Genomic DNA, 24,655 nt, shown 5'->3' with positions numbered 1-24,655 from the left:
AATAAAATGGGTGTGACCACATGCAAGGATATGAAACCTACATTTCTTACTTCATTGTTGGTTATCAGAATTAGGGTTCGTCTTGTGCAATGTAAAGCAGCTTGAAAATCTTTGTTAGTTCTCCATTTATTTTAGTTGAAAATCAAACAATCAACACATTACCTTTTCCTTGATGAAAACCAATGTGATCTTAATTCTGTAATCCCAAAGATTATAAGCAATCTCCGTCCGATTTAATAAATAAAGCAAATCTGTTTTTCTCAATAAAACCAAAGGCTCTTGCTCGCTTCAGTTCTCTGAATGGCTATTCAATTAAACTTATCCATTTGTTTTCTTTTTCTTTTTCCTATATTCTTGACCGAAACTAATTTTAAATCCTTTATTTCTTGGATTTGGATCGTAACATTCGTTAAACAATCAAAAGTGTGGACATTTTTGGAGCAGCTAATACAACTTAAAAAACCAACCATATTGAATTTTGCATCACTGAAGCTAAAGAGGACATCACAAAGAAACCCTAACGTTTGCATGCTGATAAAATCTTAGCTAATCTTTCACAATCCAAGAAACAGTGTTATTAGATTGACCATGTGGTGTGAAACGTATCTTTATGCCTGATTTTAAAATGACTGCCAATTCTATGAGCTCACATGGGCGTAAAGCAATAGGTCAAGGGATGAGTGCACTTTAGCGCCAGGTGACAAACAAAAAATATAGACCCCATAGAACATAGAGCATGTAGAAAATTATAGCTATAGTCAGGAAACGTCTCTCCGCCCATTATCACCACCACCATTTGGAAATAACGTAAAACATAATAGGGTTGAAGTAATCAATAATTAATGTTCTAGAAGAGAATATGTAGAGATGATTTGGATCTTTTACTCTCATCATTGGTCACACCAAATAACATGGCATGATCGTAGCACTCTGCAGATATTAAAAAGATGAATTTCCCATCTTTAGCGACAAGAGATCAGTAAAAGAAAATTTTAAAAAAATCAATAAGAGTATGTGGTGTATTCTCCATCTACCTCAAATAAAGTTCACTAGTTGATGATAGTGAGGTGAGACTAAAATGAAAGAAAAAGAAACGAAAAAAAGTAAGAGATGGCTACTAACCTGCTGTTGTGTAGTCCAAATTCAATCAAATTCTTAAAGAGAAAATAATAATAATAACAATAGTGATATTAATGACTGAAAAAAAAAATATAGAAGAAAAATGTCAAATTAATTGCAAAATTGAAAAGGGACCACACAACGAGGATGGAGTTAATGACAATGATGATGTTGTTGACTGCCTGTTTAAAAGACAAAATAAAGAATTAACAAAAGAAAGAAAATATGTATTAGAAAACAAGAAGAATCTGCTAACTGCCTTCAATTGAAATGTGGAAGGTACCCAAGTTGGACTTTCATTGTGATAGAGTGAGTGATTTTTTAGGATACGTTAAATTTATAGGCTGTTACTGAAATGTTTTAGCTGGGAGTTAATTTGGAAACCGAATAAACTTTATATAATATAAATAATGAGCCTATAATAGTTATTATCATGAAATTGCATGTAATTGGGAGGCGAATGTCTAGTTAATAGGAGGGTACATCATGTGTATGCTCATCAAGTTATGGAACTAATATTATAGAAGTTAGAAACTCGCTCAGCTCTTTTTCTGATAATGTACATGCATGCATACACATTAATAGAAAGTTAGAAACAATTGTTTAAGAAAAAGGATGATTATCAGCTAGGAAAGAATCCGTCCTATTACGGAAGGTGTAGGACGAGCAGCCTATTCTGCCAAAATCCAATCAATATTTGAACGCAAAGTTGTGCCCTTTCGGAAATAAACAAATGAAGATACATCATTTTTAATACGTTATATTGAGATTTCGTGGTGCAATGTAGTTTTCTGTTCTTGAAAACTTAATTCAAGCGTATACTTAATTTTAGAGAGAGAGAGAGAGAGAGAGAGAGACACTAGCAAGCACCTCTAAGGAATTGTTGCTAAAAATATTGTTGAATAATCTGATAGTTGCGCTCATTGAACGTCCATATTAACTAACAGAGAGAATTCCAGGAGAAAAAAACTTGTGCACCAGATTATATCTGACACCTATCTCAAGAAGATGTCAGTGCCCTCATTAGCCAGTTCTCAACAATTGATATTACCTCCGCGCATCAGGATTTGCTTCAATCAAAACTTTCCATGCCCAAAGCATAAACAAAGTATTAAAGTCTGGTCTGAATAATAGTACAAGCGTGCTCATAAACAGGTAAAGAAAAAGAGAAGACTATGTCAAAAGATAGATGTGAATGATGGTAAACAATTATCAGTTCTTCCAAAAATGGAGAGGGGTTCACACAAATAAACCACAGATTCAACTTACGTTTTTCTCATGCAGCAGCTACAAAGTTTTCGAGAGCCCCTCCTTGAGTATTTCAGCTGTGACTTAAGCCAACCAAGTTAGATAAAACATGAACTTTACCAGCCCGTTTCTCCTCTGCCAGAGCATCTTCCCTATTAGTGCTGGACCTCATAGTCAAATGGATCAGCACTCTGTCAGATTGAATTGTCCACTGCAAACCTTCATTACAAAGGTCAGCTTGCAGAATATCTCCAAAGCAATCATCAATATGATAAAACCTCTAGTTCTGAACTTCGAAAAGGTCAGAACACCAGAGAGCATGAATTTCATCCCAGTCATCATCTGTTATCAGTACTGGATTAGAGCATCTCTTCACTGTGCCCTGGAGTAGAACACTTTCTTGGCCTGGTCAGAAATTGTCTCAATGCCCTGATAACAGATAGAGGGTTCTCGATATGGACAGCATGCCCACAGTTGGGAACCTCAACTATCTGAACAATGTTGTTTCCCATTCCTCCTCTGCCCTCGCCAGATTGGCCAATTTCATGGCTCATTTTTTGGGCAATTTCTTTGAACTTCTCATCTTTCTCCCCGACAATGATTAGAAGGGGAATATTACATTGCTTCAAGTCTTCCCATAATGGTCTGTCATAGAAGTGTATAAGATTTCAAAAATAATCAAGACAGTAGTGAAAATAACTGCAAGTCAAATTGACACAATAGGCTGTCCAGAAGTTCAACCAATAACTGATGTTTGTTAGAGAATGTCAGTTCCACAGGAATTGGTTCCTTCATTTAGTTATTTTCCAAACATAAATCAAGAACGGGTTTCTCATTTTGACAACAGTGACAGTCCCTTATTATGTACTTGAAGAAGTCAATATCCAGACAAAAATTATATATATTGTAGGCTAAATGTATCATAAAACAAGAAAAGTTGGTGAAAAAATATAAGTAAGAATGGAAGAGAATAAAATAAAAATCCAACAAAAACTTGTCAATTTTTATTCTTTATATTTTGAAAAAGATAGAGCTGCAGGGGATTTTATTAGTTTACAACTCATGAGATCGTTTTGGTTAATTACTGTCTAATAATTTCTGCCAAAGGTGCATTGACTAGATGGTACTCTTATGATGGCCATGGTTCATGAAAGTTGGCTTTCAGAGACTGTTACTCATGAATCTTGTAGGTGCTGAGACCAGTTTTCTGCATAATGTTAGTTTGTTTACATCAAGACTTCAATTCTTTCATTGTATATAACAAAGAATAAGATAAAAGTGAAAAAATTTCACAAGGGACCTAAAAATAGGGGTGCGCACTGTTCGGTTAACCTAACCATGCCCCCAAAGAAACTGACCAGACTGGTTCAGGTTTTTAAATTTTTTGAACCAAAAACCAAACAAGTAATAAAACTGTCAATTCAGTTACTGAAAACCAAATCGACCGGCTTGTTTAACTGAGTTTTCAGTTTGGTTTCCACGTTTGTTGGGTTGAAATGTTTTTTTTGCTCACCCCTACCTGAAACCTTGCATGAGAAAGAAAATTAGAAAGTTCTAGATTAACTTACATCTGCCTACCAATACTCAAGCCAGACAGAGCTTCTGCAAGACTATAAACATCATCATGCGACAAGCGGCTGGAAACTATTTCCTGAAAGCGGGGATGGCTTCTCAAGCTGTAACATGCAGAACCTTTAGCCACGTAAAATTGATGCTAGCACAAAGTTCCTAAGCAAAAGAAAGTTAAAAAATAGCAACTGAAAGAAGGAAAAACAAGAATTTACCTGTTCCATAGCTCTCCAGCATACCAGGCATCTAGAAAGAGTTGTAGCCCATGGACAATGAGTAAGCGTGACCTGGAGACATCTTTAGCAAGACGAAATTTTCTTGACATCTCATCTTTTAATCCTGGACTACCAGATAGTATAACAGCTCTACTAATCTGCATAAATAAGTTTTCTTTTAACTAAATATAAATAAGCATAAATGTTCAACTCAAATTGAAATGTCAAATGAAATTAACGTACCTTATCTTCATGTTTCAGTGCCATGTGCAGCGCAATTCTTGCTCCCATTGAATATCCAACAAGGGAAATCTTTCCAGGAGTTAGGTGTTGAATCAACTTATACAATAGATCTGCGACTAATTCAACAGACAAAGCTGATTCCTTATTGGATTCTTTAGCACCACAGTTTGATATTTTTGATCCCCCGTGACCAGGAAGATCAATTGAAATACATCTTGCCGATCCTGAGATGGCCTTCATGATAGGGACCCAGTCTTCACCAGTCCCAAGGAATCCATGGAGAAATAAAACCACATTATCCTGCCCAAAAAATCATGATGAAGTGAACAATTGAGTAGAGAGCATGAGCGAATACATTATACTAATCTACATTTCACTGGCCTTGGTAATAGCACAGTCCCCTGTTGGCAATTGACAACCACTACAAAGCAGTTTGTCTCAAGATTTAAGACGCCACCTACAAGCCTGGAGACCATGCTGACTGCTGTTTTCATATTGAAACCAACTAAAAACAATCAAGCTAAGGAAACTTAAATCCTGTTTTAGCAAATAAGGATGAATGTCTTCATCCTACTGGTGCAATTTTGCAAATGGGAAAAGATTATGGAAGCATAAAGTATCATCATTTAGATAATATCATATATAAGAATCATGTTTAAAGCTTAGTAGCTTATGATACCCTTTGTTTATGTTATGTGATAATTTGCCCAAAGAATCTATAAGCTTCTCAGCATGTCAACAGCAAGCATAGGACACCATTGAAGATGAGAAGAGAAAAGAACATAAATAAGAAAAGAATTTGTTAAACCCTGTGCTTACGTCATTCTTTTGTCCAACCTCTTGTACTTTGATGGAGCAAGCGAAACCCTTTGAATTCACAGAAAAATCATATGTAGAGACTTGCTCCCCTGTGAAAGTTCTGCAAATAACCTTTTGGTTAATTTGAAACTTCTGCACGAATTCTATGGCATCAGAAACAGATGCACCTATAAAGCCACATGGAAGATGCCGAATCCTCAGAGGTTTAGTTGTTACATCTTGTTTAAGCCATTGATAAGTTCCGAGACCATGAGCTACAGGTGGCCCCAACTTTCGGTCCATAACTCTGCAAAGATCTGCATTCTGCACCTCTAGGTAAGAGGAGAACTGAATATAAGTAGATAGACCTAGGCCACTTTCAAATGCAGCACTGACAACAGCCATCTTTCCCAGTTGATGTGCCCATTCGGCAATTAAGGCTGCTCTTTCAAACCCACCAACAACACTTGGTTTAATTACCTAAACAGACAAATAAAACAAAAGCAAATATGTATCAAAAGGGAAATTATTTCTTAGTGATGCAGGATGCTTTTAGGGTAAAAGAAAATTTCCCTAGAGGTGACGCATGATAAGATTTTGTTGACTTTTCTGCATATGAGCATTTTAAGTGCCCTTTATTTGTATTTGCAAGTAATATTAACTCATGAGAAGATTTTGTTGACTTTTCTGTAAATGCGTATTTTAAATGCCCTTTATTTGTATTTGCAAGTGATGTCGATGGTCCCAGTTCCCATTATGAAAATGTTATTGTCTGCAAGAATTACATTACTCATGATGGTGATGATTATGGATGGGGAATGGTCATAGTCATAAAAGGAAAAGAAGAGCCTGAAACAGTCTAAGAACCAGCAAAAGTCATTTAAAGTTGGCAGTGAAGATCTAAAAGTTATACATTCAACCATTCATAGATTGACTTGCTCATATTAAATATTATTTCGACATGTCAATGCAGATAAGAAACTATAGTTTAGTCACTTCACTATTTACCATCTAACACGTCAACTGGATCAATACTATATCTAGAAACCTACTCATGAAGTTTACAAAGCCAATGCTTCACTCAGAAGAATGCATATTATGCTGCTCATCCCCTGATACCACAATAATGTGAGACAAGACTAAGAGATTATTCATTGTCACTTACCACAGCAACTATTCCAGGGTGAGCATACTTCACAAGCATATGAAGGGGATTTTCACAAAACTTGTCAATAGTTTCATCAAGTGCCACAGGTAAGCCACTCTCTTCACAGTACTTTATAATATCATCTTCATCCTGCACGGGTTCCTGAATCATAAGAGCATTGTAGGACAGTCAAGAAAAATGATGCCCAAAAAAAGTGTACTTACACTACTAATAAGCAGATAATGTCCAAATCAAACCAAGAATAAAATATATCGAGTTGAATAATAAAAATGTGACAATTAACTCATTACATGGAAGCTCACAAGGACCTCTTAGTAAACATCATTTTTTTTTACCCTTTATAGCTCCTTAATAAACACTTCGCGGAGAAGTAGAGAAGAACAAATCCATGTGCTACTGAATGTCGCAAAGAATATCTTGAAGTAAACCCTAAAGACTAAGAAGCAATAACTAACATTTGCAAATTTCCTGCAGGTTATACCTCAATATACTGCAGGTTACAATCTTTCACGAGAGAACCAAATTGAATAGCTTCTTCATAGGACCAGTTTCTATTCGCATCTACTCGAAGTTCAATCTGTCTACCAACTTTCTTCCTTACTTCTTGTATAACTGCAGCATCTTGAATGGGATCCAGCCGACGTGCAACCTGTTGCAGAAGATTTTCAGAAATCCAGCTTACTGCCAACCTAGCAGGCATTTACAATCTGAAATAAGTTGTTTCAAAATTGACAGTACAATGTACAAACTTAATGCACTGTGGAAAGACTGTCTCAATCTAAAACATGATTGATCCCAGAACAACTTACTTTTAGCTTTAATGCAGAAAATCCTTCTTTAACAAGAGAGGAAGCAATATAAGCAACCTCCGCAGGACTCCCATTAGAATCAATAAGGCCACATATCTTAACGTTGGACTTTTCATAAGCTTCTTCTTTTCCTCTCTGTGGTTGGATTATGTTTAGTAAACTGGAACCTTGTCTTTCTGCAATGGCATTGAGAATAGCCATTTCTAAGCCCAATCTGACACTAGGAAAGATTGAATTTTCCTGCACAACATAGAGGAACCAAATCTAACTTGATCAAAAAGACGAGATATGACATTTAACGAATGGAAGCTATCATTCTCGATTTCCTGATAATTGCCTATATTAATATCACGCATACACATTGGAGATGCACAAGCCTACCGGGATCCCTAAATTATTCCATATCCAAGAGGAAAATGATTCCTTCAGCAGAGGAAGGGAAAAACTAATCTTTGTTCCTTTAATTACATGAAGGAGAAATCGAAGTTGCTCTTCTACATCCAGCATGCCTTCTTTGTGAATTTCAATAGGTGCAACCTGTTCAATAAGAGCAATGCCGCATGAGATTGATTATAAAAATAGACTAGGCTAGAGAGCATCAATGGATATATTAATAGGGGCTGTAAAGGGAGGTCAAATGTATAAGAAAGTTTTTCATGGGAATAGATGTACATATATTGGTAAAGAGGGCATTGTTTTACACCATTATACAAAACATTTTAAAACTCCCTCTCAATGTAATAAACTTAAAGCTCCAACACTTCATAAGCAAGATTTTTTATCTACTTTTAAATAAATACTACATCCAAGCTTTTAGAATATTGCACACTTTCAATGTCATTGTGTAAAAGAATACTTATAAAAGAACAAAACATATGCATAACAATCACAAGAAAGATCAAAGCTCTAACGAATGGTATATGTTCATATTCCTTCCATCCTGCTTGTAAAAGAAATAAACAAATAAAAGCTAAAAGTCCAATGAATCATAAGCCATTTCTGATTTTCTATTTAAAAATGTGATATACATAGTATTAAGTAAAACCAACCTCGCCACAGCCAACACTTCCATCTTCAAGAGACAACGACAAAATGTAGCCTTCCCTATGGAACTCATTAGTATCAAGATCTACAGGAGCTGAAGTAGGAGGGGCACATAGTTGAATTCTGTCATAGTAAAGCTTGAATAATGTTAACGAAATAGCCCATAATTAGCTAGGCTGAGGTGACTTAAAATTATTCCCCTTACAGAAACCTAACCTGTATAATGAATACTCCATTTTGAGGATTTTGCAAAGGAAAAAACCATCTGAGATGGAAAATGGAACGGAAAGGCTTGAAAGAACGGTGAAGGCATGATTAGCTGCTTGGCATGCAGATTTTCTTAATGTACTGAGGTAAGAACCATAGTTTGTAAGTGGACCACACAAGTAATAAGCCCTTAATGTTTAGAAAAAAAAAGGGAGAAAAAACCAACCTGTGGAAGGTTGAATTAGCACTGATGGAGCTCTCTACTTCAATGACACGATCTGTCTGCTCTCGCTGGGATGTGAGCAAAGCATCTTCAAGTTCCTTTTTAGTCTTCACTAGTAAATGTCTCACGCTGCACTCCATTTAATGAGATGGTATTCAAGTCAGGAAGAGATCATGTTGTTTTCAGAAATCATATATTGAAACTCCAAAGCAGTAAGAATCTGAAGCTTCAATACATTTAATAAGCTAAATTGCAATTCGGAAAGAAGCCATCAAGAAATATGTTCCAGAAAACTCGTAACAGGGATAAATTGGCTCCTCATTAGCAAACATTACTTTGATAATCCATAAATCTTAGAGTTTTTTTCAATCATAAAACTATACGAATTATTAAGTTATTTAATTAAGGCAATGATTAACTTCACATAGAACACAAATCATATGGCAGCTATTCTATGAAAGTAAATCATGCAATGTGCAGAAAATAGTATAAGCAAGCCCATGCTTAAGATGAAGATCATAAATCATAACAAGACTCAAAAAAAAGTATATCAAATATAACCAGCTGACAGATGCTTTTCTTTACCTGTGTGCCATGCACAGCTGCTGAATTGAAATGTTATGGGAAGTATAGAAATATTGTTTCAGTATTCTTTGATCAATTCTATTTGCAATAGGAAGAAGGCTGAAGATTGCTCCACCATGATTGTTTATCACGAGTACTGTCATTGGCTTCCTTGGCAACCTTCAAGCAAAGTAAGTCTTTATAAGTATTAAAGTAAATGTAAAAGTAGAAATAAATCTGAAATTGTTGTTTTGTCTATTGATCATGGAAGTATATATATATATATATATATACAATTGGAGAAGTTTTTATTCTAGAATATTCTAATCTCTAGAATTATCTCTAATTAATTATACTCTATTATTCTAGAATATTCTAATCTCTAGAATTATCTCTAATTAATTATACTCTATCTTCTATTAATTACTCCATATTCTATAATATTCTAGATTATTCTACAACAGTAAAAAAGTCTGTATGACAAAAAGACATGCAGCTGTAACTACTAGTAGATTATCAGATCAATTAAAGAACAGAAAACATGCAGCTGATTACATAAGACATGCCGTCACCTATAACTCAACATTAGTACACGAATTATTGAATATCAAGAAACCTCAATGAAAACTCAAGATACTATTATAGAGACCAGAAGAAACAAAGTAAATTCTCTACCTTGTGCTCAAGATTGACAAGCCATTTGTATCATGAAGGAAAGAAACATCTCCAATCAAAGAAAGTACCTAAACACGATTGCAGAAATATGAAAGGATACAAAATCACTGAAGTTAGAAATCAAATGCAGAATAGATATACAAGTCAGCTAATGCAATCAGGAACGCAAAGTTGAGCAACGGATGAAAAGGATAAAATTTCTAAAAGAGGGAAAAAGTACAGCACTTTCCTGCAGTTCATCAAGTTCTTAGTAAACTTAAAATATGGCTAGCATAGAATTCTTTGATTCCTGATTAACTGGTTTTCAGTAAATTACTAGCAACAAGGAGAAAATCATTTATCAGTTTGCAAGATTTGACTATCCATAATAGGTAGCTGATGTGATCAATTGACTGAGTTCTGTTGTTATTATTAACGACCTTTGGCCCCAACACAGGATCAAAATATTAAATGATTATATATTACATCACTTAATTACTCCAAATAATTGAATGAAAATGGAAAGTTATGGTAAAGCAAATGTCATGCCATGCATTTGTGCTCAATTTCACACACCCCTCTAGTGTTTGAGGTCGACAAAGTTTTGTCATTGAATGTTCTTTTTGAAACACATGAAGGCATAAGTTGTCTTCCAACTTGAACTCTTGATGGATATTAATCACATCAAAGACCAGGAATTCATAGCAGAAAACTTTTTAGAAATGCAAGCAAATCCCAGAACTTACTCTTTTATTGCATCCAACTGCAAAACCAATTGCTGTGCTAAGCAAACCATCAATACCACTAGCACCCCGGTTTCCAGCCACCTGAATCCCAAGACATTGAAGTTCTGAGTTCAGCACCATATCTGCAATTCTACAAGAATGGTTTTCATAACTACAGCCATACATGTCTGCATCACGTATTGCCATGCTGTTGCCAATAAAAAGAGCAGACTCAGATGAAAGTGCTTCTGAAATCGCACGAAGAACATGTGGCTCAGTCAACAAGTTCTCTGCATAAATCTGATATGATATGTTCCATGCAACCTACAGGAAATTGCAAAAGAATTAGGAGGACAAACGCATAGAAGAGTAGAAAAGCTGCTAGATAAGAAACAAAATGAACAATTGGCCATGGAAGCAATGTCGACAACACCTAAGCAGATGGAAAACCAAGGCTACATCTCACACGACCGTTCAATGTAAACAAGGAGAGATCAATATCAATATCTACTATTTAGCATATATGACACTGCAAAAAGAGCATGCTGCAACAGAGTTTTATTTTTTAGGGAAAAGAAAAGGAGAATCTAAATGACATCTCTATTAATCAATGAATCAAACCAAGCAGAAATCACCACAGATTGAAACATAGAATTAATTGATGGCTAACATTAAAAAATACAGCAAAGCATTATGTGAGAAGTTGGTAGATAATTATATCATATCTGGAGCTTAATTTAGCAACATTCAAATATTTATGGCACCAATCAGATCCATCAACCTAAGATAAAGTTACATATATGTGTTAAACAGAATATGTAAGAATTATATTAAGAGAATCACTCATTATAAAATCAAAAAAGAGTAGGGATTGAAAATGATAAAGTACTAAAATAACAAAAGCATAGGATGGGGTTGCAATACCATCCTGTCTAAAGCACTTAAAAAACCACACCATTCGCTGCTCCTATTAAGAAGTTTAGCTTTCATTAAACTGTCAACAAACTGAAGAATGGAGCAATCCACCCTATGAGTTACAAAATGAGATGGATCATGACGGCATGGATGATTATCAACTAAGATGTATGAGAACGGATAATGCTCCTCCAGCATTTGAAAAATTCGCTTGCTTGTTATCCGACTTCCAATCTGTTATAAATCAGAAGCCTCAATAAGAAGACATAGAACTCATAAAACAACGAGCACATAGACATAGAACTCATAAAACAATGAGCAAACATACAATAATAAAAACAAAAACATCTCCATTACAGGATCATAGGCCAGAGCAATAACAATGTATCTTAAATTGCAAACATGATGTTCAGGGGACGAGGTGATGGAAGGAAGAAACATAGAACTATGAATTCTTAAGGAATGTAATCATTCTTGTAAAAGCTGAAAAGGCATGTGTGGCAATTTGTAAAAGAACATGAATAATCAATAAAAATGCTTATTAAACATTTTCTTAATTGAAGTTCATGTTCCATTCTTCAGTCATAAGATTTATCAAAATGTAAACAAAATGGGAAAATTATTACTGGACGGCTTTAATATAAGTGCAACAGTTCTGTGGATTACAACTGCAGATCTATTTAAGAAAATTATTTACCACTTAAACTTATACCTATCAACTGAGCAAGGTTAGTCAAACTTTCACTAATGGTCATGTACGCATACAGAAAAAAAAAAAAAAAAAGATTTCCATAGTTGTTATTCTGCATCCAGGGCCTTGAAATGCAACTCAAAATTAACCACTTGAGCTTTTTTCTAAGCCTCAACAGGTTTTCATAAGATTGAGATGCTTTTTCACACTATGGTTGAAGCATTACCCCAAGACAATTCTTTTTGTTGCCCCAGCCTTTCTTGGAATGTCCAGCCTCTACTTCTAGTCTATTACTTGAAATCGTTCATGGAAGTTCTGTGTGTTGTGCTACAACACTACTTAAAAGACATCATATTCAACATTTCCACAATTTCTAATTTTCCCTACAACTTTGTCCCTTTCTATTTTTGAAATTGCATTTCCAGTCTTATATCGTCACTTCACACTTTGCCTTCCTCCATTCTGGTAATCACATGTTTCACATCATCATCCACAATTTGCTAACTTTGCCCAAATGGAATCTAGGTTAGCTACAAAAAGTAACCATATAACCTACACAGTCCAAGATTCTAGTCTCTCCTGCTTCAGCTTAGATGCTCAGAATAAATTTCATATGAGCAACACATAGATCATTTTTGTCCTTCCGTCATCTTTGTGAATTATTTTATTTAAGACGTCAGGGGCATCAACAGAAGACCACCATAAGAACTAATTCAGAAAAATATAAAAATACACGAGCTATACCTGAATAACTACATCCAACTGCATCCAACCCCTGACAAAATTTGAGAGCAGAGCATGGTCTAGGTGATCAACAAATAAAATATTCTCTTCTACTCCAGGAAAATAAGACAAGAGCTTTCTTAGACGTAAACCTGACAATATGTCTGCTACAACTGGCCAATTAAGATGTTTTGCCAAAATAAGAGCCGCCCATATATCATCTTCTGTATGCATTGCAGCAATAAGTAGAAGCCCTCTTTTAGCCCTTTGAACTATTTCAAGAATTTGTATTAGTGCTATGCGATTATCGCCATCGCAAGGAAGTGAACTTGGCATTTCAATATACTTGGTGAATGGCTCAGCACTAGACATCCAAATATCTAATCCCTTTAGACAGCTGAACATCCATTTGTCTGGACTGTCATCCAAGGGCTCTCTGAAAGGACAGTTTATATGAACAGGGCCATATGGTGAAGAGGTTGCCCAATGTACAGCTGAGTCAAGAGTAGTAAGCACCATCCTCGCAGGAATACTATCTGTTGGAGCAGGAAGACTGAAGAAGCATCTCACAAAAGAGCCAAAATGGTTCACCTACCATACAAATTCAGCAATCTCTTTAAGTACTGAAGTTGTTGCATTGTAACACCCAGAAAAACAAGCATATAAAAATAACATAAACATACATAAAATAAAACAAATAAAGAAAATAATTAAGGAAAGTAACCAATTGCAAAAGGTAAAATATCAATTTTGCATGAAATTCATTTGTTGTATACCTGATTGATTGATTGGTTTGCCCCAGCATTTTGAAGCTCAGGAGGACGATCTGCAGTCAATAAGAGAAGAGGCACAAAATCTTGACTGGCTTCCACAACCTGCAGATTGTTGCCTATCAAATAATTTTATGCATCATATGCAAGTTCAGAGAAAAAGTCCAAGTTTGTGCATGTAATAGATGGACAAAGAAATAGATAGTTAACCAGAAATCTAAATTAAAATTTGGCAGAAAGAAAAATTACACACGTAATGAACATATTCCAAATTTCAGTTATAAGAGGTAACATTCTGGAAAAGAAAAAAAGGAAGAAGTCTATATATGCTGCGCAATTATATTCAATGGCATAACACAGACTTATCAGGTATAACTGACTTAATAAAGATAACATGCAATGACAGATTATTTAAGCAAAATAAAAGCAAGTACAAAAACCATTAGTTAAAAAAATGTATATCACCACCTATAAGTGAAATCCTTAGTAGGAGCCATGCATGCAGTTAATGAAACTCACAGCAGGAAGAAGATTTGAAACAGCAGTTCCTGAAGATGTTATGACAACAGCAGGTTTTTGAGAACCTCTTGCATAACCAACAGCATGAAATGCAAGTGAGCGCTCATCAAAGCATGCAACACATGTTGTGAGGGGATGAACTGATGCAGCAATGGCAAGAGGCGATGATCTTGATCCTGGAGCAATGCAAAAATACTGGAAGAGATAATTAGTCAGACATGCACAAAATAGAATGTAATAGGTGTGCGACTAAGGTCTCACCGTTAACCCAAGACGAGAACACTCTTCCACAATAAGTGATGCCCAAACTGCATTGATGTTTGCATAGTCTTGCCAGGAGTAATTTGTTCCCCCAACATGATCCAACTGATAGTCAAACACGACACAAAACCTTAGCAATTTTTGTCAAACTTTTTGTCTTTGTAAAAGTTGCAACACAAGTATGATAAACACACTAATCCATGCATTGAGAAGGTCCTAAAACATTTCCCAGAAGTATATTGTCTTTGCCACATGGCCCACATCTGGAATCAGATATTATAGCAGTGGAACTTCATTGGGACCTAAGAAGAACCCAAAAGCTCACACTTCCAAAATCTTATCTTTTTCTCTCTTTTCACTATGTTTCTGAAAAAATATAATATCAACATAAAATCATATATCCCTACTTCATGCATAACCAAATTATGCATACTGCAGCAGATGATGACCGCCAAGAAATTAACTAAACAAAGTAGATCTTAATCCTCCAGGTACAGGAATTAATAACATCTATTAGCATATAGTTGACCTAGTAAATGCACAAACCACCTTCAAATTTTTCAGATAGCTTATTCTTTTCGTTTGAATCTTCTCAGCTCAGTAGCTGCATTCAGCCACTACTCCCTTGTATTTCCAATTTACATAGATTGTGACAAACAGAATATTGAAGGAGATACTTTTCCTAAAACAGTTAAACAGAAGCATACCATGTTGTTGGAAACACCAATGGTTGGTGAAAGCCTGAAAAAAAACTGACAGAACCCTCTCTGCACAGTAAATTTGGCACATAAAAACATTCAGACAACTTTTCTTGAGCATAATCTATAGTGTACTCCTAGCATATTTAAGATAATAGGCCCAATCCTAGTAGAGAAGTAGGGATTTTGAAAAGGATGAACAATTACCAGGTAAAAGGAGATACCAGTTCCAAGAGGTCATCTTGATCCCTTCTGTCCCAAAACAGTGCATTTGAGGAAACCTAGAAAATCACAATGCTCAAGTAATGGTAAAATAAGATCATATACATGTTCTGACTTATATTTCAGCATTTTACGTTAAGAATCTGAAATCCCCCTCCCCCGTTTTACCTTCATGTGTAAGCTCTTCAAATTGAAAACCGAATTAGTAGCTATGTTGTCTACCCAGTAGTACATAAAAATATAAGCCCAACATAATGGAGCAACAGAAAAAGTAGAAAAAAGACTAGGTCAAAGTTAAGCAAATTAACACCAATCAGTTGAGACGTGAGAGAGAGAGAGAGTAACAGTTCCAGGAAAAGAAGGGATCATAGTAAATATGTAACCTTCAGGATACAATCCCTCTAGCCACCCTTCGGAAGCCTCACTTTGGCTGGTCTTTGAAATTTTATCAAGAACTATGATTTACATGCGTTATCTCTCAAAGGACTATTACAGTCGTAGGCCTCGCTATGCAAAGCGAAGTAATCCAGCGCCTTATAGAGCTCCGAATTGTGCTACAGACTCACTTATTTTACAAATCAGAATGAATAATCTAATTTCTAGCCCTAAAAACAGATGAAAAAATTTATAAAAGGTACAGTTAAAGAAATTTTTAATACCCCAATAACATCAGTAATAGATATCAACCACTTGTGTTATCTCAAGAAAAAGTGAACGCATACCATTTGGAAAGTATCATCCTTCACCAGAGAGCCCTTATTGAGAGCAGATCTCATGCAATAAGAATGGATTCTGTCTCTTGTCGGCCAACAATGATAACTTGCCTGAAAAGTAATTTAACAATTGAAAAAGGGTACAGAATCAAGTAACAAAAAATTACAAGGAGAAAAAATGTTTTTCGAAGGAATATTCCATCTGAACAGGATGGTACTAGAAATAAAAAATGTACCACCTAACAGCAAGCAAGATACTGGGAAATAAACCAATAACAATTGCACAGGTACACATGCTAACGTCTGGTTCAAATCTCTCTAGATTAAGATATTTGCAAATGAACACAATTGTGGAGTTCTGTACTGCAGTTCAGATAGAGTACATGAACAAGAATGGCTCTCAAAATCAAGGAAGATGATTTTGAAGTACTACTCACATAAATTCACACATCAACATAACTGCAACGGTAGGCAAAATAACTCGCAAAATTATTGGCTATACTCATACACTATAGCACATTCAGCATATCAAAATGAAATAGGTTTTGTATATAAACTCAGATATCCATTTTCAAGTGCATAATTTAGATGTCCATTGAATATTATCTTGCTATACTAATAAATTCTACAATTAGCTACATATTTGACACATGGAAAGTAATGAACCAAATATAACCTCAAACTAATACTGCATAAAAACAAATGATAACATCAAATTACCTGGTAAATAGAGGACTCAAACGATTGAATTGCTTGTTTAAATGTACAAAAGAAAGCATCATCCCATGCCAATGTGGCTGATAGTACGGAGACATCCTCATGCTCATGTAATTCAATCTATTGACATCAAATTTACAATAAAAGCATCTTATATGTATAGTATTCCCATTAACTGGAGCTCAGTAAAGTTGCACAAAAGAGATGCAAATTAAGGCAAGTACCTGAGGAACTACAAGATAAAAGGAACCAGCCTCATTCTTAATGGAATATGTTAAGGTGTCAAATTTAGTATCCATAAAACCATAAGTTGCTATACGGATGGAATCACTTGATACATATCTGCAGACAAACTACATGGGCACTATTTAGCCAAATAAGAAATTAAAAAAATCAAAAAATTATTTTAAACAAATAAAAGCCCTTAACATTGATCCAATTAAAGTGTTCTCCGCATTGTGCAAGATTGTATACACTAAAAAGGCGAGACCTCAAAAACTCCATCATCCTTTTATCACATATGCACAACGGCCCCAGCCTTTGAATCACATGTCATTGAAAAGAAGCACATTAGTTGTTCTAAGGAAACATTCTTGATTGTTGCACAAAGGAACAGCCCCAGTAACCAAATTATGAAACATCATTCATGATTACGGTGTTGTCTGCTCATATTTTCATTCCCAGTTAAATAACAATACGGTTCAGACCTTTAACTACTTGCATTCTCAAATTGCGCACAAAAGAACCAATTGGGAAGCAAAAAGACAAACCTTCTTATCCGTCGCTGCTCCCCGGACATACTAGAAGAAGAGTCCATGAAGTAAATAGCAGCTCCAATTCCAAAAACACCACGGCTTCTATTCAAATAAAGAGATTTACGGGATACATTCTCTGTCTCCTTAGAAAGAAAAAATAAAGGAAACACTCCAGATGACTCCGGTTGACACAAAAACCAATTCAAAGCCTTTGGACTAGGAGGCACAGCAACCTGTAAACAAATAAATGCATTTCTAAATCACACAATCCTAATCCTTTGAAATCAAACACATTGCCATAATAAGCCATGCTTCACATTGATTTTTTTTTCCCTAAAAAAGAAGTACCTGAAATCTTAAAATTCCTCTACTAGAAGCAGGAGGATTCAACTTCAATTCCTCTACAGCTTCTTTAACACTTCGAAGACCGTGCTCTAAAGTCAACGCTGGAGTCAACGTGCGTGTAATGCACGTCTCTATAACTACCTCACAATCTTTATCAGCTTCTAATTCGTCAAAATCAATTATCGGTCCATCATATCTCACCGCTTCCATAATAACCTGCAAGAACAAAAAATAAATAAACGTCAGGAAATTAATAAAATGCAGATGAAATAATAGTAAAAGCAGACCTTAGAATTGAGAAGATTGAAGCGGAAAGGAGCGGTTCTGTTGAGAAACGCGAGAAAAGACGGTGAATTTCTAGATTTTTTGACGCGAAATTGAAGATTTAGCGGCGGTGAAATTGAGGAATAGTTTGCGATTAGTAATATGTGCGGTTTCATTTTTATTTTTTTTCTTCTGTTTCTGTGAGGGAATTGATAAGAGTAATGAGAGTTAAGTGTGCGCGCTGCTGCTGCTAAACAGTGGAAGTTTCAAACTTCGAGGTGAATAGATAAGGGGACGTGAGCTGGACCTGCCACGTCAGATAAAATAAGCTGACAAGCGTAACCTGGTACTGGGATGAGCTCTCTCGTTGGTATGGTTAATCATGTGTTCACACACGCTAACCACAATTTTTCTACTGTCGAGTCAAAATCTCCGAAATGCCCAGCATTAGTCTAGAATTTTACAAACTCTACCACACCGTTTTAAGCAGAATCAATCCCAGTCCCCCAGAGCTATTTTAGTCATTTTGGTATCCAGTAAAACCCGGTCACAGTGCACCAATGCAGACTATATATTCACCATTAACACTATCGCAAGAACACTACTTTTCTATAGCTCCAACATTGTTTAAATAAATACTATACATAGAATCATGGCTACGAGGGTAAAGCTCCGATCGAAGATGGTTGTTTCTCTGCTCATAATTCTCTCTTTTGCTCTAACAGCATTTGCAGAAGAATGCGAGTCGAAATCAGATGGTGGCGGTCGAGGGTGTCACGACAAGGCGAAATCTTTGAAGCTAAAGCTGATTGCAATAGCTTCAATCTTGATTACTAGCATGATTGGAGTGTGTCTGCCGTTGTTCTCGCGCGCAGTCCCAGCTCTTATGCCCGATAGAGATTTGTTTGCTATTGTCAAAGCCTTTGCTTCAGGGGTTATATTAGCAACTGGGTACATGCATGTATTGCCCGACTCTTTTGATTGCTTGAGGTCCGAGTGTTTGCCTGAAAATCCTTGGAGGAAGTTTCCCTTTACCACGTTTGTTGCCATGTTGTCGGCTTTGTTCACGCTTATGGTGGATTCGTTTGCAATGAGTTATTATAAGAAGTGGGGTATTGATAATGGTGCAACTGGAGGTGGTCATCATCACCATATAAAAGGAGCTGAGGAATTGGGGAATCTTGCGGTTGAGGATAACACTGATGGGAAGGCTAATTCGGAAGTATTGCTAAGGCACCGTGTCGTGGCTCAGGTATGATTTGTTGTAGCCAGTGCCTTATAACCTAATAATAGAAAGGCTGAAATATGGGAATGACAAATATATACTGCAATGTAACAGTGAATTTAACATTTTAGTTTTAGTTTGTCTTGTCCTTGACAGACATTTTGCATGATAATGCAGGTACTGGAACTTGGAATTGTAGTGCACTCAGTAGTGATTGGTCTGTCAATGGGGGCCTCAGATAATCCATGTACAATCAGACCACTCATTGCTGCTCTCTGCTTCCATCAACTCTTTGAAGGAATGGGTCTTGGAGGATGCATTCTACAGGTTAATTAATTAACCAATCGCTCTACTAATTCCTAATCTTGAATAACCATCACTAATAAATGACTGGTAATTTTGTCAATTTCTCAAAAAGTGCTTAATATTAATACTTGTATCATATGATCAGGCTGAATATGGGATGAAGATAAAAGCAATGATGGTGTTTTTCTTCTCAGCAACCACTCCATTGGGTATTGCACTAGGAATTGGTTTATCAAATGTATACAGTGATAACAGTCCTACAGCTTTAATTGTTGTGGGATTATTAAATGCTTCATCGGCAGGATTACTGAATTACATGGCATTGGTGGATCTCTTAGCAGCTGATTTTATGGGACCTAAACTGCAGCAAAATCTGAAGCTTCAGATACTCGCATATGTTTCAGTTCTACTAGGAGCTGGAGGCATGTCATTAATGGCAAAATGGGCCTAGGCAGTCTAGAATACGTAGACAGTTCGGAATATCTTCATTTTTTGAAATTATTTTAATTTTTTTTGTAAAAATCTAGGAATTTCTTTATTTTTGAGAATCAGGAATGTCTTTGATGATTTATTTGAGTATCCTTGGTTTTACAGTAATTAAATCTAAATATTCGGCTAAGAGCTGCAGTATTAAGGAGATCGTCAAGTAATGCTCTTACTCTTGCGAAGTTGTCCCTATATGAGAGACTAGAAATTAATCTTCAAGAGTTTTAGATATGAATTTTTCATCAATCTTCTGTGCAGAAGGCAAATTTAGCCACATATTCTTTAGCTTGATTAAGTACAAAAATAATTCCGACAGTTCCAATCATCTTATTATGGTAACATCTGTTGGTACCAGAACAATCGTGGATCTTCTTCATCACGTGATAGTATGTTGAAGCAAAGAAAATAGAAAACATGGCAAGATAACCAGGAATAAGAAAATTGATCCGAATGGCAACCATCATTCAGGAATGAATAACACACTAAAAGGCAAAAGAAAAGGAGGGATTGAAGTAGGATAATTGTGGTCGGCGCTCCAGTAGTGCTTCCATTACGTATAGTCTCTGTCAGGGAAGGCTAGATGGTAGTAGTGGAGCCATTTAGTGATGCAACTTGACTCAGTGTAGTCCTTAATGCCAACATCCTAGTTGGTTTTTTTTTTTTTTCTTTTCCTTTGGATCATGAATCAACATCCTGGATATATCCTCTTCAGGAGGTCTATTGTTAGTGACAAATAATATCCAGCAGAGTATGAATATTTTATTGACTTAAATAATGGTTACGAGCATTTCAGAATTTCTTCAATGTTGGTCTCTAACCTTACCAAGAATACACGACTACAGCAGTTGGTAGACAATAAATTGGTCAGATATAAAAGACAAAAGACAATCAGCACATTCCTGAAGATGGCTGATCATAAATATAGTGCGTTCACATATATGTTCCAAGATTGTCAGGAATGATTACAGCTTAAGAGGGTGAAATGGTATAGCAAGAATGCCAGTTTATAAACAAGTACAGGAAACAAAAAAAAAAAAAAGTGATAATAGATTTACTGACACTCCTTTTTAAGTAGAATCAATTTGTAGTGCTTGAATTTTCCAATATATAAGCTCCAATAAGCAGGTTTAAGTTATTTTACTCATAATGCTAAGAATATTAATTGATTCCGACACCTGGGCAACAACAAAAGGCCAGCTCAAGATAGTGTAAGCAAAGAGGTGACTGAAACTAGGCAATATATATATATAGTTTAAACACATGCAGAAGTACCTTATTGGGACCATTTTATGTATATAACACTTCGAACTTCTAAGGGTTGAGATGTGTTGCCAGAGCTAACTATTCTGAATCATTAACTAATATTTAATATATATAGGAAGATGAAGATGAAGATCTTGTTTCTAGAGAAGAAAATGGATTAGGTCATTGAACACTAGTAACCACAAACCCACAAGACTAGAAGCAACAAGAAATCTTCTTCTATTATTATTATGGACAAATTATAATATTATGTTATTGTATGTTTTCTTTTGGAGGAGAAAAAACAAAAAAGAAAACCAAAGTTGCCCATTCAAAAATGGGGACACCCAAGTAAGCCTGTTACTAGTGTCTCTCAACTCTCTCTTATATGTAATCAAAAATCGCAATCATTACCACTTGTGACCATTTTTATATGGCCTTGGTTCGCTCTGTGTGAACTTGCACTTCTCTTCTCAGATGATATTTTAGAGAATGCCCAATTCTTATATTATTTTTTGCATCAATTAGTCAACCTCAAAGTAAATAGAGAAATCATTCCATAATTCTCCCACTACTTAATATATATATTTGGTGCAGAAGAAAATCTTCTATAGTTTAAAAACAAATTTAATTAATCTAAAATTATCCCTCATGAGACCAAACCCACATTAAATATATATATATAAATTAATAATGTCACTTTCTATAATGACCAATAATAACAATCAGGAGATTTAGTTGGTATTTTTATTTGTGAGAATTAGATATCAAGTCAAAGCCTTTTTGCCATTATTTGTTTTGTTGCTATATTATCATGAAAAACCAGTGTACAACTTGAATAGAAAGACTTTATTAACGAGTACCACAGCAACTAATAAGAAGAATACATGTTAAATACATAGTAGTGGACAGCAATATATGTATTTATATATGATTCATTGTACAAGAGAAGAAATTACACCAAATTAGAATTGCAATTCAAGAAAAAGTCTTGTTTGGATCAAGAATATGACTGTATTATATATATACTACTATATGCTAAACCTGTATAAATGGAGAAAATTAAAAACAATTTTCAAAACGGTTCGTTTTCGATTTTATTATTTAATAAACTTTTTTCTTTGTTTTTAGTCCGTAGTCCTACTTTTTCTAAGGACATCTGCGGTTTTCTCCTTTATTTCTTTTATTTTATTTTTATTTTTAAATACATATTTTTAGATTTATTTTATTATGTTTATTTAATATTGTTCCAACGAGTTTTATGGGTTTTTTCCATGAAAGTTTTGTTAATTCTCTTTAATGCAAATTTTAGTCAAAGCGAGACTTTTGTTACTGATATTTTTAGGTTTGATTTGTTTAATTAAAGACAAGATGGGTAATTTATACTAGTTACTAAATGAATTATACTTTTCCGAGACTAAGTTACAAATGTTCAAATTAAAACAATTAGGGAAAGAAAGAGTGGGAAAAGAAAAATGAGGAAAGAAATTGAAAAGAATGAGTAAGTTATTTTTGTTTGGAAAGAGGTGAAGTGACCCAAAAAGAAAGGTGAGAAAATCTCTTTTTATTAAAAAGAAAAAATTAAATTACTACTTTATATTTTATATTTTATATTTTATATTTTTTGAGTTATGTCATTTTTAAATGTTGATTTTCTTAATTTATTATTAAAATTCACTAATAAAATCTTTATAAATTTATTTTGTAAATAATTAATGTGATTTATTTATATCAAAAAGTTAAAAATTGTTGATGAATATATACCACAAGATGGGCAAATTAGTAAATGCACTAAGAAAACACAAGTTTTTCTCCCAAAATAAGGTGAATTAAAATTAGTGGAATTAAGGGAAGAATTTACTATTTGCATTCTTTTTTCCATGTTTTTCTTCACTCCTCCAAACAATGGAATGGATGTCTTTCTACATCCTTTTTCACACCTTCCTTTATTTTTTCCTACCCTTTCTCACCTCCCAAACAATGGCTTAGAGAATAATAGAAACAATTTTTGGTTGTACACTTCTCGATCATAGTTTTAGTTAAATTTAAATTGAAAATGCACTTTTATCTCATAATAAACGAAAGATTAATGATCTAAAGAAAACGTAATCGAAGAGAAGTAGGAAATTACACTACCACTATCATAGCATGGTTAAATGGCCATCACAATAATGGTTTATCTAATTCAAATCTCTGCTTAACAATATAAATATTGACTAGATTTTACATTTAATTTAATTTTAATTTTGATTACAATTTAATTATTTTACCAATAAAAATTTGTAATAATGTATATTTTTTAATTACTTTTTATTTTAATTATTTATACTACGCATCATTTTCTTTTATTTAAGAACTCAAATTAGTTTGTCATTGATAATTAATTGTGACTTTCTAATAATGGAGATGCCAAAAAGATTTGAAGTTGACATGAAAATGCTTACGCCAGTTTATATGTGGTTAGGTTCAAAGATGATGATGATAACTAAAGCAGTGTACAGTTTCCACATTGCCTGTGCCGAGTATATGGCTTTGTATTTTGATGTCAATAATAAAGAATTGGGGGAAAGCTAATTAATGGTGGAGCATGTTAGCAATAATAATGTGCTTGGTCAAGAGATGTTAACTAACTGACCAAGTCTTTAGGAATATAGCTAGTCTTTAGGAAGCTATCTTATTCTTAGGAACTGTTGTTAGATTGAGTAGTTAGTTCATTATTTCTTCTTATTTAAACTCCTAATTTTCATCTAATAAGACAAGGGATTGTAGTGCATTCAAACTCTTCAACATTTGGTATCAGAGCAAGGTTCTTTGGGGTTGTTCTATTCGATTTATTTGAGTGCACATAAACATTTCAGCTATACCTTTCGTAATCTTTGTTTCACAAAGATGCAGAACGAAGGTGGAAACAACTTTGCGCAACCTTGTATTCTCCGATTTGATGGAGACTACGAGCATTGGAGTCTCCTGATGGAAAACTTGTTGCGCTCAAAAGAGTACTGGTGTGTCATCGAGACTGAAATTCCTCTCGATGACGATACACAATCTGTGATCAACCAGAAGGCATTGGAGGAGTTGCGCCTCAAAGATTTGAAGGCCAAGAATTATCTGTTTGCTGCTATCGATCGAGCTACCTTGAAAACTATCACCAATCGTGACACTGCCAAACAGCTTTGGGAGGCAATGCAAATCAAGTTTCAAGGAAATGAACGAGTGC

General features: G+C 34.9%; 2 protein-coding genes across 6 annotated transcripts; one reads left to right on the top strand and one right to left on the bottom strand.

Annotated features, from left to right (window-relative positions):
• Positions 1-1,828: 1,828 nt before the first annotated feature.
• LOC8264631 (protein PHYLLO, chloroplastic) lies at positions 1,829-18,568 on the bottom strand. Of its 5 annotated transcripts, XR_001534927.3 has the most exons (29): positions 18,203-18,558; positions 17,919-18,131; positions 17,586-17,803; positions 17,040-17,157; positions 16,819-16,935; positions 16,108-16,209; positions 15,388-15,444; positions 15,173-15,232; positions 14,466-14,570; positions 14,205-14,399; positions 13,692-13,790; positions 12,937-13,506; positions 11,511-11,735; positions 10,608-10,910; positions 9,883-9,950; positions 9,229-9,387; positions 8,647-8,772; positions 8,430-8,561; positions 8,219-8,336; positions 7,551-7,706; positions 7,170-7,409; positions 6,842-7,009; positions 6,358-6,501; positions 5,214-5,672; positions 4,395-4,694; positions 4,152-4,309; positions 3,936-4,043; positions 2,389-3,012; positions 1,829-2,201 (listed from the first exon to the last, which is right to left on the bottom strand). XR_001534927.3 is itself a non-coding variant. In XM_015716539.3 (28 exons), exons 1-28 carry the CDS (start codon positions 18,353-18,355, stop codon positions 2,727-2,729), a joined length of 5,157 nt encoding a protein of 1,718 aa, XP_015572025.2. In that variant the 5' UTR covers positions 18,356-18,558; the 3' UTR covers positions 1,829-2,726. The 5 variants fall into 5 exon arrangements, 3 of the variants coding, with proteins under 3 accessions (XP_015572025.2, XP_015572027.2, XP_025012318.2); XM_015716539.3 differs by having other exon boundaries at positions 1,829-3,012; XR_007215457.1 differs by lacking the exon at positions 1,829-2,201 and having other exon boundaries at positions 2,783-3,012; positions 3,936-4,059; positions 18,203-18,568.
• A 217-nt stretch (positions 18,569-18,785) lies between these two features.
• LOC8264630 (fe(2+) transport protein 1) lies at positions 18,786-20,307 on the top strand. Its single transcript, XM_002514508.3, has 3 exons — positions 18,786-19,431; positions 19,582-19,731; positions 19,856-20,307. Exons 1-3 carry the CDS (start codon positions 18,832-18,834, stop codon positions 20,159-20,161), a joined length of 1,056 nt encoding a protein of 351 aa, XP_002514554.1. The 5' UTR covers positions 18,786-18,831; the 3' UTR covers positions 20,162-20,307.
• The last annotated feature ends 4,348 nt before the right edge of the window (positions 20,308-24,655 follow it).

Source organism: Ricinus communis, chromosome 4 (genome assembly GCF_019578655.1).
Source record: "Ricinus communis isolate WT05 ecotype wild-type chromosome 4, ASM1957865v1, whole genome shotgun sequence".
NCBI lineage: Eukaryota > Viridiplantae > Streptophyta > Magnoliopsida > Malpighiales > Euphorbiaceae > Ricinus > Ricinus communis.
This window is presented reverse-complemented; position numbering and strand designations above follow the sequence as displayed.

Excerpts from the sequence above, each read along its gene's own strand:
- LOC8264631 (XM_015716539.3), bottom strand. The coding sequence starts at position 18,355 with ATGAAACCGCACATATTACTAATCGCAAACTATTCCTCAATTTCACCG. Across the intron at positions 14,400-14,465 it reads GTTCTCGTCTTGGGTTAACG|TATTTTTGCATTGCTCCAGG; the intron begins GTGAGACCTTAG and ends TATCTCTTCCAG. Across the intron at positions 7,010-7,169 it reads TTTCTGCATTAAAGCTAAAA|GTTGCACGTCGGCTGGATCC; the intron begins GTAAGTTGTTCT and ends CTTCTGCAACAG.
- LOC8264630 (XM_002514508.3), top strand. The coding sequence starts at position 18,832 with ATGGCTACGAGGGTAAAGCTCCGATCGAAGATGGTTGTTTCTCTGCTC. Across the intron at positions 19,432-19,581 it reads GGCACCGTGTCGTGGCTCAG|GTACTGGAACTTGGAATTGT; the intron begins GTATGATTTGTT and ends ATGATAATGCAG. Across the intron at positions 19,732-19,855 it reads TTGGAGGATGCATTCTACAG|GCTGAATATGGGATGAAGAT; the intron begins GTTAATTAATTA and ends TCATATGATCAG.